Genomic DNA, 16,740 nt, shown 5'->3' on the forward strand with positions numbered 1-16,740 from the left:
ACGTAACGTTATACCTGATGGTTTGATATATGAGTTGGACTTAGACCGGGGAGGAAATGCCAAGGAGGGCTTTAAATCTAGATTAGGCATGTGACACTTTAATAGTCACTATTTTATACAATCACTTTTCTCTATATATACAATGATAAACCAGCGTTGAACTGACAAAAAAATCGCATCACTTTATCTGTGAGCACTGTATTTATAAAAATAGAGAAAGTAAAATGGTCAGTTCAACATGCTAAACTAAATCTGTTTAAATTTTATTTTCTAAACTTGAATCTTATCATTTAAAACTAGTTTTCTTTCGATGTCTGTGGTGGATTTTCCGCCACCGGGTGGCACCCGTGTCTGCTGCTGTGCTGTGCAGTTTGAAGCTCCCTCCCTGAAGGAGGCTGACCTCTTTCCCGCGATGACAGTTTCCTGCAGGCTTGCTGAGGCGGACTGCTCGCCCTCACAGTAGGATGTGCTGACGGGGAGCAGGGTTGGAAAGAGTTGAGCTGCTCGGCATGCAGTGGACGAAGCGGACAAAGTGATTATTAGTTCATTTTTCAAGGAGCAGCGAATGTCGCAGGTGGATACCGGTGAGTGTGACGCTTCCTTGGCGGTAAGGGAAGAAAAAGAAGTTGTTTTTCGTTGGTGTTTGATGCACGTATTACTGGTAGGTGAAGTCCTAGCCCTAATACGTGTCACTCTGGGGCGTCAGACTCCATCTAAGAAATGAGGATTTAAGACTTGCACTTTTTAACAGTCAAGTTATGTGCGTTTTTATGAATCGTGTAACTACACTCTGATTTAATCATTGATGCTCTTTTATTCGGCTCGCATATAGCCACATAAAATAACACATTTAGCAGTAAAGAGTGTACTTTAATGACGCCTTCACACTTGTCGGTGCTAGCCACTGCACTGTGTTTTGGCAGCGCAAGGCTGAAGCGAGGACGGGTGAGGCACTTTTCAAAGTTGAAGTACTCTCGTAGAAATGCGAGGGGATGCAATGAATATATGCCGAATTAAAGAGTGACTCTAATTGTTTTGCCACAGGTAATGAATTCGTTTCTATCTAAAGCGTACTCTCCCCCTGTTCCTCAGAGACACAAAAATGGCATTTTTGTAAGGGAGTTTTGTGCAAGAGAAAAAGATAAACGACAGCTTAGCCTGTAGTCTGTATTGATTTACACTGCAGGCCAAGAAGAAGATTTTCTTGTCTTGTACAGATTTGTTTAACGGGGATTAGTTTGCAGCTTTAATGTATTTTTCTGTCATTTGCATCCAGGCTACTACAGCCTGCTTGTTGAAGGGGAATTAAGACAACGTGGATCCTCTGGAGAAGGCCTATTACTACTAAATTGGGCATTTTTATATATATACCAGCGCTTTACATCAAAATAAATGTTACTCTTTTTATACTTGGTCCGAAAACCTTCTAGTGTTTACTTTTGAACATAGAAATCGTGGTTGTTATTACTGGATTCTTTTCTTTCACCATCATTTCTCATCCAGTTCTAAATACTAAAGTCAATTCTTAATTAAAAGAGATGACTACATAGCAATCTTGGTGTTCATTTGAGGGAATCATTTCTCAGTTTCATGTAACACTGTCAAGCTTAAAGTTGTTTTATTCCTTTGGGCATAACTGTGTCTCCATTCATCTCTTATAATTTGGTTTATGGAGATGGAAATCTTGCAGCCACAAGGCCTTTTCTTTGTAGTATTGTAGTAAAAAAACAGTTGGAGCTTTGTCTGCTTCTGCCTCTGTAGCGTGTGAATAAGCACTAACATTTTCTTGTAATTTACTGTTTTTCCAGAGGGGAAAATGAGTAACAAGATGGATGGTCCAGCGGGAGAGGGTGCCAAAGCCAATGGGCCCATTGCAGCACCTAACACCCCCACAAGTACAATGGGCCCCCCTCTGTCCCCAGAAGAGCTGGCCGAAGAGCAGCAATCATCCCTGACAGATGTCACTCAAATGTGGATTAACTTTGCCAAGACTTTTGCCCTAATATTTCCTATCTACGTCTTGGGATATTTTGAATTCAGCTTTAGCTGGGTTCTGATTGGACTTGCAATGCTTTTCTACTGGAGGAAGAACTATGGCAACGGGGACTACAGGATAAACCGTGCCTTAGCGTTCCTGCAGCAGGAGGAGAAAGCGGTGAAGCAAAGTGTGCCAACCACAGAGCTGCCACCATGGGTATGTACCGCAGTGTTGTTGTAGTCCGTATATTATCACAGTCTTGTTATGGTTTATTTGCTTTCCTATTCTCTCAGGAGTTCTCACAGTCAACATCAAATATAGGATGTCTGCCAAGATGGCTGACATGGATGACTAATTTCCCTGCAGCTCTGCCCACTGATTTTTTGTTTTGTTTTGTGTTCTTTTTGCTTCTTTACTCAAAATACTTCAAAGTATTCCCAGCTCACATGCTTGTGTGTCCAGTCAAATTAAAGGATCAGACAAACGCCCTGTAATTTCCATGTTTGGGATATTTTCTGAAGTCTTGCGTGCAAGATGATACAACGGTATTGGCATTTGTTTTTCTCATAGGAAAGACTGCTGCAGTTTATTGCAGATTGGTTGACCAGAAGTTTAAGCCATAAAGTTTAATTTAATTTCCCTTAAATTCCTGAGCATCAATAATAAAATGCATAAAAGTTGCAAATAGCATAGATTTTATTGGCTGAATCTCTGCTAGGTCTTCATGAAGGCATCACTTTTTTGCTGTCTCCTGTGTCCTGCACATCACCTACATATAGGGCAGGTTGTGCACACATTGTCTGTTTTTGCTGTTTGTTGCATAACCTTCCAGGAGGTATTTCTCAGATTGTCCATGGAATGATCAAAATGGCATCCAGACTGCAGCATGTCTGACATTTGAAACCCTGACTGGGCAAAACAAATTTTGTTGCTTGTTAATGTTGGCCTCATAAATAGCCCCTGGAAAGGTCACATTCTGCCCTTTTGGTGACGGTCCACATCATCAGTCCTAGGATTTAGTCAGCATTAGGCTCATTTCAGTGTTTTTAAATGGCCAAAGAAGTTGGAGATGTCAGTCAATTAATCTCCTACGTGTGACTTCACAACCCAGTGTGCCCCTGAAGCTTTTTAGGAGAGTCATCAAACCTGTTCTATTTTTCAATTTCTCTCTTCATTCCTGAGATGTTTGGTGTATTTGTCTGTTACGAAATTAGTGTATAAAAGCAGGAGGCAGACTGACTGCACATCTTTAACACAGCTGTCATTCTCTCCATTTACTTGATCTTTGCTTATAAAATGTGACATTACTATTTCCCATTATACCAGGAATGGAGATTAGTGTTGGGCATGTGCACACAGGTTCCAATGAGAACTGAGAAACGATGTGAACTCTGCAAATTTGTTCGTTTGGCCCGAGGTGGCAGATAATCCTTAAGAGCACAGTGTTCTCCCATGATGCTTTTTCTTTCGTTTCTCATTATCAAGCTTAACGAAATCCATAAAAAAAACGTAATATCACAGTCTGTAATTTCCTTTACTGCAGAAGGTCACATGAAAGCATCGTTTTATGTGGTCATAATGTTGAGAGAATATCATTTTTGTTTTCGTTGATTGTCTAGTTTGTCAATGTTCTTTCTGACGTCTAGTATTCTTTTGGGTTAAAAATGTCATAATGTACTTCAGTTCAATTCTGTTTTTATTATATAGAGCCAGAATAAAATCCTGATAAAACCAAAATATTAGATGGGCAACAATCTGATGAGACCCTGTGAGCAAGAATTTGGCGATGATGGAGAGGAAGAACTTCTCTTTAACAGGAAATACTCTGTGGTAGGACTAGGCTCAAGGAGGAGGAAAGCTTTTTGTAACTACTCGTTGGTGAGATGTTGGGAAAACAATGACAGAAAAGCGACTGATTTTTCTAAGAAAAAAAATCAATGGCCTGATTAGCATATTGAGCACCTTGGTGTGTGTCTTTGAATCCTGATGAGGACTTGATAGATCTCTGCACTGCATGCTCATCCTGTAGTGACTAATCAATCCTTCTTTTTGACTTTCCCCCGTTTTGACTGGGGGAAATGATTAAGAAAAAAGTGTCATGCTGACCATTAAATGAAACCATAAACTTATTAGAAATGTGATTACTGAGGTCATCGATCAACTGAGCCAAATTCATGCCTTCCCATAGACCTCTGTACAATTAGACTTGTGCAACCAGAGGAGTCAACGCCTGCTGGCCATGAGAATTCATATTAAGGGACTTTTTACATTAGCTTCATTTTTCAGATACAAAAGCTCTGGCCATCTTGTGTCCAAAGTTTATGCTAGCAGACCGTGGCTGACTTACCTAGCATGGGCTCAAGGATCGCTTGTTAGCTCAGAAAGTAGTAGCAGTAGTTACAATATTACGTTCACTATTAATAGTTCTACATGAAGATAAGCTCCACTCTTGTCTGTGTTCAGCCTTCCTTTCTCCTTTAATACAACAAAAAGAAATGAGGCGTATCCTTCTTTGTGTGTTAAAGTACGAAGCAGGTACAAAAATAACACAAAGGAATTGTCCAATAAATACTAAAGCATTTATCCAATTCTTCAACCCTGTTTTGTTTATAATAAGAGATTAACAGATAGCTGTGTGGAAACCGCATGTTTTCTCTGTGTGACACTGTGGAACCTTTAAGTAACTTTGTGTTTAAGAAGAAAATGTGAAACCAGTGAAAGGATGTTAAAGTATTTACACGTCCCAGTGATAATCGGCTTCAGTGGGACATAATCAGCTGTGAACTTTGACCTCTGAAACAGACACGGTCTGTCACTGCCTGTCATACAAGACAGTTTATCTACGTCACCTATGTCACATTAACCTCCAAACTAAATGATTAGGAGCTCACTGTGAGTCCTGAGACGACATAGAGGAAAAAAGTGAAACAGTTTTCTTAGGTTGTTCTTTTCTCAAAGGACAACATTAAATCTTCAGGCTGCATTATTTAAGCAGCAGACCAAAATCTGGGCATGTAAGAAACTAGAAACATGGGTTGTTTCTTTTTGAGTTGATCAATTGTTAATTTGTTCAAGTATTTCTGTCAGACAGGAAGAAAGTCCTGCATCAGCCCAAGCTTATCGTAGCATAAATAAGTGATAATTCAGGGTGACTTGGTTCAGCCTCAACTATAAACTTCATCAAAAAGTTTCAAACCTATTCTTAAAAAATCTAAAGGGTGTCTGTCTCTCAAATCCAAACTGGGAGTTGGTTCCAAAGAGGAACTGATAACTGGTAACTGAAGGCTCTGCCTCGCATGCTTTGAAAGCACACGGGAGCAAAGATAACGTGAACTCTTGGTTATTTAAGTAGGGCTGCAACTAGAGATTATTTAGTTAGTACATCGAATGACCTTCTCAAAGCTGAAGTTGATATATTCACATTGCTTATTTTGTCTAACCAACACAACAAAACATGGATATTGGAAAAATGTATCAAATCTTCACATTTAAGAAGTCTGAGTGTTCTTGGTTAATCGTTGTTTTTATAAAAGCAGCAAACCTGAACCTCAGTAGTGAATTAATTTAATAGTCAGTGAAATAGCTGTGATCATCTGTGAAGTATAGATTTTGTTGGAGCTACTTGTCTACTATTTCTCACCCTCCTAGGAAATATGCCTGGAATGAGGCTTGATAGGCAGTGTGGGCACCAGCTCATAGTTAGCAGGCCAAGAATGCCGGAGGATAATGCTACAGTTTTATCTTTCTGAAGACAAACCAACACCGTTCACCTTGTTCTCTCAGCATTGTTGGACACAAAAAGATGTATCTGTTGTATCAGGGCTTTTGGAGTTTACAGCAGAATTTAACTCAGTCAAGACTCTTGAGTGAGACTGGATTTTAAGAAGCAAAAGTTAAGAAGAAAATTCAAGATAAATAAAAATCAGGGTTTATGATTATGTACTTCCAGTACAGTGAACCTACTCTTTCAACTTCCTCTGACAACTGCACTCGACTCCTATGAGGATGTGTACAGTTTACATGTGTTATAAGCATTACCAGCTATTTTAAACAAATACTCACCCTTTTATATTCTGTTGTGCAATATTAAATAACTCCCAGCGCATAGAATAAACTTTGATTCAATGCAAAATACTCTCATAACAAACTAAGTTATTAAACTTACATCAGAGTTTGTAAATTGATCAAATAACAGGATATAAACCTATTTCATTTGAGGCTGTTGTTTTGCGACTGGCTCTGAGTTCTAACTAGTTTTAACTCAGGCCACTTTACCTTTTTTTTTAGTTTCTTTAAGATGTCAATGTCCAGCTGGGTGACGTTGATTAAATTGTCTGATTAGATTTTTGGGGATTTTTTTGTCCTCCTTCCTTATCATCCACTGTGAATGTAAACAATGGCAGAAAGTGATACGACAGTACTAGACTGATGCAACAATACTATCATGTGTGCTTTTGAAAGACACCACATACAGTTTTTTGTGCATTCTTAGTACTCCATTGTCCTGTAATCTCTTCATCCACATAAGCTGGAAAATCAGATGTTTTGTTCTTCTGCTGCTTATCTTTGCTCTGCTTTTCACAGTCTGCAGCCTCTAAAGCTTTGAATGTGATTACTGAATGTTAAAAGGCAAGATATTCCTGTGGAGATAAAGACAGAACTGATCTTTGAGTGTCCGACTCGGACCTTTGCTTACCAAGCTGATAATGTGCATTATGTGTTTTAAATTGAATCATGCTTTCCTCTGATTGGCTGACTGCCATAATTGATTAAGTATTTAAGATAACCAAAAAAACCCTTTTTTTTTCAAGCCAACATGCAAAACAGTTGATGATTCCATAATTTCATGTGTGGCAGTTTTACACTCTTAACTTGATATTTATGACTTAATCCCACTATTTCACCCTGGTATTTGTTTCCTGATATTTTACAGTATAAACCATGAACCAGGAAAATAAGTCTAGAAATAATAGTTGGTGGAGTCACTGTTTATGTGATGGAAAAACAGCAGGGATAATAGCAAGTGACGTTTCTGTGTTTAACCATATTAAAAATATCCCCCTGTGTTTGACAGCACACATAGCAAAGAGTAGGAAAGCCAACTGTGTGTAACTAAGTGTAAAGAGCAGTCTGAGTGTTTGACAGCGAAGAGTTGAGTTTTGCACTCCTGATTTGATTGATTTATTACATTTAAGTTGACCAACGTGAACAGCAGCGGGGCAAAGGTGAAGCCTGTAGGAATCAAAACACACAAATGAAATCCAGCAGGTGGGGTTGTTACTGAGTACGGAATAAAAGCTCGTGTCCATTTTCCATGAGAACATCAAGTAGATAATTTGTGTCATCTTCTGGTGTTTCAATCCACATACCAGCAGTAATGTGGAGTCGTGGACGGGGAACAGAGGCTTCAGAAAATGACTGAGCGGAAAAGAGATGTGCACTTAGAGAAAATTATTACTTTTCTTTTTTCAGGCAAAAGTCATAAACTGATGTAGCTGTAGAAGCAAATACATCTGTGCAGCCAGTTTCATGGCAAAAGAGGGTATTTTATGATGCACACCCTAGTGAAGGTAAACCACATGATCAAAGATCATTTAAGTCTTTGTGTGAAGCTGTTAAATTATCAGAGTCATGACCAATTGAAGCCAGAGAAGAGGAGCAAAGAGAGACGGTGAACAACTACAAGAACTGGCGAGAACAGGCACAAGTTATTGATGTGAAATGGTGGCGTGTACATGACTGGGAGTGAAAAAGAGGGGCGTGCAGGACAAATGTTGAGTGTGCCATCCAGCAAACTGAGCCTGCAACTAAAACACGGTTCCACGCTCACCAGTTTTAAGCTTATTCTTAAAAGCAGAGAGAGCGTGTCTGTGTCCTGAATCCAAACTGTGAGCTGGATCCAAGGAAGAGACGTCGGACAGCGGAAAGAAACCACAAGTCAACCTTCACTCTTTGTAAAACACGGTGCTTGGTCTTCAAGAAGCGATGGAACCTGGCAATTCAGGACTTTGTATGTGAAGAGAAAGATTGTAAATGCAGAGCCAGAGACGAGAAGCTGATATGACACGTATATGATCTCTTTTTCGAGTCTATGCTTTTGTTTTGTAAAGCAACCTACGCTACTATCAACTGGAAGCTTGTGAAACAGGTTGTTATGAGATGGCTGTGGAGTTGCTTACATGTCAGACTGTAATGAGAGGGAATTCGTTTGCATGACTAATGGTATGATTTTTATATACTGTGCAGTACTCTGGTTATATTTGGCTTTTTTTATGGAGGTTGGAACCATGCTCATGATTTGTGGTTGGGTTTGAGTCAGACGAATTTGGCTGTGTTGGGTAATTCCTGGGTGGGACCATGAGTATGAACGTTGTGGAAAATGTCAGCCAAACATCTTCTCTTCTTAGTCCAATGTTCCAGTGACCTGGTTTAATGCAGCCCGACTGCATTCTGCCTTTCAAAACACAGACATAGGAAGTTGCTGCATTTGCAGTGTAACTGTTTCCCTCAGTGTCCCAGTGGCTTTCTTCTCCTCCTCCTCCCTCTCTTCATCTGTGTGTGCTCATATGACATGGGATGGGTAGGGATTCCCTGTTCTTTTGAAGTGCCAGAGGGCGGGGCTGTGCTCTGCAGCCCAGAACGAAAACAATGCGAAGGAACAGAAAGGCCTCGGCTGCTCTGCCCTGATTCAGGTGTCTATAAGGTTTTATTTAGTTGTGAAAAGAAACATGAGGTGTTGTGCAAAAAGTGCGAGCGTTTATCTCAATCTGGGTGCGTTTGAATCTGCATATTTATTGCAGTCGTGAAGGAAATATTTACCCTACCACCCCTAATGATAAAAATGAATGCATCGGCCTTGTTATTGTTATTCTTTTAAAATATAGTTGGAGTAGAGAGCAGCACTGTCCAGTGGATTGGCTCTCTATTTTTAAGAAATTAGAGAGCAATGTTGACTCGATACAGACACGCAAATGAATTAGACCTGATCAAAGCTGAGTTTCTGAAACCTGCAGTGAACATGGATACTTTTCCTGCTTTTAGATATTTAGACTCTTGTGATTTGCAAAAACACTTCCGCTTGTGTAGAAGTTTATCAGAAAACTGATCTTACTTACATTGACTTTATGGGCTAAATTGCTATATTGAGGTCAGGTACTAGTATCATTTGTAAATTATGGTCACTCTGAGAGTCAAAAAGGCAGATTATCCAGGACTATCCTGGCTAACAGTTAGGTAATCACTTGCTTACAGACAAAATTTAACAGCAACAAAAATTTCTGTGAAGCTGAGTGACATACAGGCAATATCGTGCGTTCGCCGCAACCCAAGTTAGGATATTGTTGATGACTACAGAGGGGCTGTTGCATGCTGTCCTACAGCATTAAAACTGAATGCATATATTCCTCATGATGGCCTGTTCTGCTCTCTCAGCCTAAATATAGCCGTCAGTGGAGCAACTGTCTCGTCACATCCACCTTTCGACATCTTCTGTCGTGTAAAGAGGACATGACTAAGCACATTTTCCTGTTTTGTTGTCACCTTATAGATGTGCAGAGTCACAGTCTTCCCACTTTTTATTCTTTTTTTTTAATTATATCCACTTTTTTTTTTTAATTTCAGCCAGATGGACACAGAGCAAACGTTTAGAATTTTCTGCTGTAGAAGGATTTTTTAAAATATATTTTTTGTTTCATTTTTTCTATCATTTTTATTTGAATTTGTTACTCTTTTCCCACACCTCCCCCTGCTCTCTCTCACACAGACATGCTTTGTGTTTGGGGTGTGGCTGGGGAGGAGTGTCAGGATTTCCTAACAGCTGGTGCATAGTTGTGCTGTGAGTCTCTTCGCCCATGTCGCACATTTTGGCATGAACACGCACACACGTGACGGAAGGTGACGCTCCAGTCTTCTGCTAATCCTTTGTTGGTTTTACAGAAGACCTGCTGTACAAGGCGAAAGCCAAAAATGTTGCCCGACATCGGATCCATGTTTTTCTTGAGTATAGAGGGGCAGGGTGACAGGAAGCAGAACTGCAGATCAAGATGCGCAGGTCTGTGCTGGTGTGGGCGTATCGCTGCAGGCGTATGAAGCGCAATCCAGGAAGGCCTGTTTGAGAAATATATCCATAAGATTACAAAAATATTGACAGACACTGCTCAGTATAACCTCTCAGACAGGATTTGACTGGAAGTCTGGAAGGCTTACAGCAGTGCTAATTTTCATCATTGGATTATAAGTAATGATAATGCAACATTTAGACGAAGCGGGATTTGCTTGTTTGCTGAAAGTCTTACTGAAATAAATGAGGACTCGCTTATTTGATTGCTGACATTTAGGGAAACGGTGATCTGTAAGCTGTCAGGAAACATGTTTTATTTACTGTATTTTGTAACTGATTAATTGTTTTAGCCATTTTTTGAGGAAAATGGTTCTGCTTAAACTAGATTTCCTTCCATTTTTAAAAGTGTGCACAAGTTATCCAGTACTTTGAGAACCCGTAGGTGCTTATTTGTAACACCAATGAATTGTGATGAAGTTACGATTAGTGATGGCTCTTATTGGTGTGTCTGTAATGTGTTAGTGCGATGAAAAGTTATGAATGCATATTTTCCTCATGATGGTCGGTCCTGCTCTTTCAGCCTAAATATAGCCGTCAGTGGAGCAACCGTCTCATCACATCCACTTTTCAACGTCTTCTGTCGTTTAAATGAATAGACACTGGGAATCGCAGTGGTCCAAACTGTCAATGGAAACTTTATCATTATTGTGATGAGGTTTATGATGGTGTTATCTTCCACATGCTAAAATAACCCCAGAGTTTATATTAGAGCTTGATTATGGTAAAAAAAAAAATTACAATCATTTTCTAATCCCCCATCAACTCACCGTAAATCACTTTGTTAATTATTATTTGATCTTTTTACGGCAGCCTTTCTACTTTAAATATTTTACTTGAAAATCTAAAAAGAAAGTAAGTAAGAAGGTGTTCTTGTCCATTAAGCCCATCTCACATTATCACTCCTTGGCAGCTTGCTTCCACTGTGGGACGTCTACGGGTGCTGATGGGGGTCAGAGGAAGCCCCAGGTGGCAGAGGACTTGTGCACCATTGGAGATTTTTGTAGCAAGAAAGTTTTACACCTGTATTCTTGTGGAAATTTGAACAACTGCCAGTAGTAATAAAATAAAGGCCTTTACTTCTCCAAACCTACTTTGAGTACCTGGAGCTGGATGTTTTGGTCAAGGACTTTTTAATTGGCCTGGTCCCAGTTTACTCTATGGAATGTTGCTGACTGTGTTTAACTTTGAGTAGAGGACTGAGCAGATTATCAGCTCCTTCATGCATTTTTGAAGTGCATGCTGCTGATTCAGGGGATTTAGAGAGAAATCTGCAGGAAGAGCACGCTGAGGTCAGTCGTTGGGAGTTTCTGGTGACGTTATACTTGAAACATTCAATGAACAATCGTGAAAGATCATTTTCCTTCCGTTACCTGGACCTTGTGCTGCCATTGTTGCTCTAAAAGAGGAAAATGTTCCCAGTTTATTGAGGAAATAAATGTTTCCTTGTTTTGTTACTCTCTAGAGAACTCTGCATTATTGAATACAGAATAAAAAAACATTTACATAAATTAAATGTTCTTGTTACAAATAAAAGGTTGTATTGCCCTTTAGTTTCAGTCCTCAGACACAGTCTTTCCCACATTCCTTCTCTCGTGATAGTTTTATGCTCAGTTTTTTTAGTACCTAACCTAATTTCCTGTGTAATTCATATAAATGAGGGAAAATTAGTAATTTGCTGTACTTTCCTCACTCTCTTATCAAGATGTCCAAATCTAGATTTTTCTTTCAGTTATTTACCCTAAAAGTAAACTCTGCTTCCTCAGCTGTTGGCTTTTTATTGGCCAGATGAGTCATACTTTCCTTTTTTTGTCTAGTTCCAACTCTGTTGTTTTGGTTTTCTGTCATCTGCCAAGTTGCAGACTGTTTATGTGACAGATGTGGTTAGCGCTGGGACTAAGGAAAGAATGGCGCAATGACATGTCAGGGCCATATTTGGAGCAGCTTTGCCTTAAGTGTAACCTGGAATAACTCGCAGAAAGACACTGTCACCAAAAACAAACAATGATTTGTATTTCACTTACATGTAAAGCTCCACTTTAATCCCTGATGGAGCGCTTTGGCCTAACTAACAATGGGATGCAGTAGCAGTATTTTCTTTCTATCAGCCTTTTGCCTGCTTAGCTCATAATGGCATCTTCAAAGATGCTGATGTTTCGCTATCCATAAACCCCACAGGAGTATTGACTTTTTGTGTTTTAGTAATTTGAGACAGGGGGCCCGGTTCTTAGAAACCATGTGACATTCCAGGGGAAAGTATTCAAACAACACTAATAAAAAAACCCACCAGAGAAACAGTCATTTGCATTAGTCACATGTTGTTGTTGTTGTTGTTGTTGTTGTTGTTGTCTTTCCATTTTCTATACTAGCTGCACGCCTGCGCTGACATAACGAGATTAACGCTGACAGCACTAATTTATCTTTTAAATAGTTTCAGCTTCTTAGTGGTGAAAATCTGCTTCTTATCTTTGTGTTATGTAAAAGAACACTGAACATAGTTGGTAGTTTGCGTTGTTGATTGAAGAAAGAAAGACATTTGAGGACGTCATCAGAGGCTAAACTGAGATGGACTTTTCACTATTTCCTAATCTTTTTATGGCACGTGAAATTAATCAGGGAATTCAGAACCGATTTATCAGTGCCAATACTGCTGCACTTCTGTCATGTGTAAATGGGATTCTATACACTTGGCAGTAAATGGTGAGCATGACATCAAGCAGGTTTAGTATAAAAACAGAAGTTTGTTCACGTGGTTCATTAAATGCAAACAGAAAAATGGTGTCGTCATAGGAAATGCAATCCACAGTGGGATGGTGATGCCATCATTAGCTTTTTCAGTTGTAGGATGCATGACTGCATGGTCATGGTGTGCAAAGCATGCATAACTTGGATAGCTTCTTGGGCCACGTTGGGCCACATGTGAGACTCTGTGACTCTGTGATGCTTCTGTATGCGACACATGCAGCATTCGGTCATGTCTCTGTACCCATTTAGATGTTTATAAAGACACTCGGCTGTCCCTTTAAATTTCTGTGAAGGCTTTCATGTATTTAGATGTTCATTTTTAACACAAAGTACGTGTGGTTCGCAGGTCATCTATGCTTTAATTTGTACAACTTTACATGTGTGAGAAACAGTTGTGAATACATCTACTTTAAGATCTACTTTAAGTTCAAAGACAGATTTGTCTTTGAACACATAACAATTTCAGTTTTATTAAAAATATCTTAGAAACTTTTGGAGAATCATAAGAACATAAGCAAATATATGTTTTATGTCTTAACTCCTCTCTTAGCTGTGATGTTTGGTCCTTGACTTCCTGAGTAGGATCAGCTTTGGTCAATTTCATTTTTCAGTGAAATGGACTTTGATCTTTGAGCATTCAAATACACTTAAATGCAAAACACTGAATGAGGAAGCACATGCAAAGACAAACCTTTTATTTATGCTTGTGCTTTGAGCCTTACCAGCCTGTATTTAAATGGACTTTGTTTGTGGCCCCTGCCACTCGTGTATCTGCCTCGGGCCTGAGTGTTTCTCCCGAATCCTCTCAGCGTGCCCATTACGTAACACGTCTGCCACAGTCTACTCCCTGTCCTCCAGAAGTCCTTTGATGCTGCTGCACTGACATCCTGGTGTTCGGCATGTCGCAGCACTTAGCCTCTGAGTTATATTTTCCTATGAGACATCCATCATTTGTCAGAAAATGATACTGCACTTAGTGAAAACATACAGCAGCCACTTTGCCAGGCTGCCAGCATGACTGGCTGGATGGCAGTACAGGTCTGTCAAGTCGGGTCTGTAGCTTGAAGTCGGATCATTTCAAGCCTAAAATGATGAGTGCATGCGTCTAAAATAAGTTGAAGTCTAAGAAAAGAAGTGAAGCTAGCTGGATTTTCCCTTTTTCCCATACCTAATGGCAGCAGCAGTGGTAACTTGAGCTGAGCTCTCACCGTGAGCAGTGAGCCCAAATGGCATCTGCTGAAGACATTTTTGCTTTTCTTTTTGAAGTACAGGGCTCAACAGTTCCCCATCTGCCCAACAGTAGCCACCAACACAGCTACTGAAGAGGCCTGTGAATAGACTATATATGATACATACTAGGGCTGCCACAAACGATTATTTTGATAGTCGATTAGTCACCGATTAATTTTGCGATTAGTCGACTAATCAGATCATCATCCATTGAACGTAAAACGTACAGCTTATTGCACCAGCAGCATCTGCTCTTATATAACTATCATTAGCTTACAGCTTTAAGTGTTTAAAAGTATGTGCTAACTAAAAATAAAGACAAGATGATAGTTTATTAAATTTTAATGAAATTTGCAGATTGTTTCGGTGAAGTTTAATAAACTCCTTGCTTTCTAAAATATAACAGGACACTGGAGTATATTCTCGAGCATCTCACACTTCTGATAATCAGCTGTCTGCTTGACGTTTATTCAGCTGTGTAAAAACTATAACTTTAATCTCAGCCAAACCGATTTACTCAGGAACAAATAAAATGCTAAAGAAAGCCAAACAATAACAACAAGTTATCTAAGTGAGTTATATATGTTTAACCTGAGTAGCCAAAGACGGTGGTGGGTTTGAAAACTATTTGCCGGGAGTCCGGTGTTCTCACGGCTCTAGTGAGCCTTGCCCCCGTCTAGCTAACGAGCTAGTGGGTAACAGACGTCTCCGAAAACGTCGGAGCGCTTTTGAAAATATGTGGCGTCTTGATAAACTGAGCAGATATTTGAGGTTTACACAGCTACATTCTCGCCTGAACATATGTTAAATGTTTATTTTGTGACCCAGAAAGAATAATAAGAGTAATATTAAAACTAACTAGCTGCCGCCATTGTTGGAAACTGAGCTGGGCTGCGCTATGAATTCTGGGACAGGGTTACTTCTTCTTCTTCGGGATTTAACGGCAGCTGGCATCCTTGTACATGCAGTGCTGCCATCTTCTGTTTCAGTCCGTTATTACACTCTTAAATTCTACTACTTATTCCTGCGTCTTTTGGGATCTTACAAAGCTTCAAACGAGGCGTCAACTATTAAATTAGTCGTCGACGATTTTGATAGTCGACGTAATCGTGACTAGTCGACTAATCGTGGCAGCCCTAATACATACATAGACATAGGCTGGATGTTTGGCATTTAGCGGGGTAATTGCTAATGCTAATCCATTAAGCTTATTATTCATATTGTGTTGATGGGGTGTGTCAGTTCACTATAGTTTTTTGTTTTTTAGATGTTTTGCAGCAACTCGCACAACATCTTTCTGTCTCTGTGAGTATTAGAAGATCTCAAGGCGGCAACACAGTTCTGCTTCACTTGGATCTGGAAGGTGAACAGTTGTTTGTAGGCTGATTCATATTGTGGAACATGTCACCTCATTCTGCACAGGCATGTAGACGTTTGAAAAGAGGGCTGAAAGTGCTGACACGGTCTGTGTTTTAAAGTGTTTTCTTGCTCTCCATGTAATATTGTATTTACTAGCAAGTTAGTTGTTAGGAAGAATCCCTAGTTATTGTAGCTACTCCAACGTCTCAGCTGTGATGGGATGAATTAGGATGAGATTCAGTGCAGATGTTCATGTTCCCCAGAGGAAGAACTCTAATTACTTTGATGGCTTTTCATCTTGTAAACAATGATGTACACATTGATGGTTTTCAGAGAAATGTCTGTTGTAGCCAATTGGTTTGTTTTCACCTCAGCAACTCAACTGAAGTTCTATCATGAACAGTTCTTTGACATCAACACCGATGAGTGAAAAGTGGAGGTGTGTGTGAGTCTTTACACGCAGCATCAAACACTTCATTACGGTGTTTTCTCTGTGGCTCGCTGCTCTGCCAAGAGAACTGGCATGAATCAGTGGGAAAAGTACAGGAATGTGAGGTAACACGATGCCAAAACAAAGGTACGAGCTGTCACTGATATGCTGCAAGAAGCCTCGTTGTAAACTCAGACCTGCACTTTCCTTTTTCCTTGTTTGTTTTTGCACCTTGGTGTGATGCAGTGCAGCTCAACAGCAACATTAAGCTTTTAAAATTGAACCAGCGCATCGTTTAAGCTTACAATTTTCTGCAAGCGCTTTATGTTTAATTTAAAATGGTTTAATTTGTTTTTGCAAGGTTTACTTCATAATAGAGGTGGGAATCACCATACATCCCACGATACGATATTATTGCAATTTTTAAAAATATTTTGCGATATTCAGATTCTGTACATAAAGGTAAACTTTATCAATATTCATTTTATCTAATATCAAAGTCTCGCACTCAGTCTTTCTCTCATTTCAGTCAGTTTTATTATTGACAAACTGAACGGTTTGTATTACAGTCTAGTCCAACTTAACTGAATGCAACCATCTGGTACAATTATAGCTATTCTGAACTATGCAATTTAGGAAAACTATGCAGCCCATTCAGCAACTGAAGAATTTGAAAGTAAATTAAAACAAAATATAATTTTACATTAAATAAAAAAGTTTTAAACTTAATTAAGGCGATCGTGGCTCAAGAGTTGGGAGTTCGCCTTGTAATCGGAAGGTTGCCGGTTCGAGCCCCAGCTTGGACAGTCTCGGTCGTTGTGTCCTTGGGCAAGACACTTCTCCCGTTGCCTACTGGTGGTGGTCAGAGGGCCCGGTGGCGCC

General features: G+C 39.7%; 1 protein-coding gene across 5 annotated transcripts in view; it reads left to right on the forward strand.

Annotated features, from left to right (window-relative positions):
• The first annotated feature begins 424 nt into the window (after positions 1–424).
• Positions 425–16,740, forward strand: part of esyt2a (extended synaptotagmin-like protein 2a) — a 52,845-nt gene continuing 36,529 nt past the window's right edge. For 3 of the 5 annotated variants that reach the window (XM_085254015.1, XM_085254016.1, XM_085254017.1), the window contains exons 1-2: positions 426–584; positions 1,809–2,194. In XM_085254015.1, coding sequence (XP_085110141.1) covers positions 566–584; positions 1,809–2,194 — 405 coding nt within the window. In that variant the 5' untranslated portion in view covers positions 426–565. Of the gene's footprint in view, positions 608–1,808; positions 2,195–16,740 lie in introns of all 5 variants that reach the window. The other 2 variants (XM_085254013.1, XM_085254014.1) reach the window with 2 other exon arrangements.

This window comes from Mchenga conophoros, linkage group LG18 (assembly GCF_057382185.1).
Source record: "Mchenga conophoros isolate Kocher_MC1m ecotype Shallow Benthic linkage group LG18, M_conophoros_male_GT1.1, whole genome shotgun sequence".
Lineage (NCBI taxonomy): Eukaryota > Metazoa > Chordata > Actinopteri > Cichliformes > Cichlidae > Mchenga > Mchenga conophoros.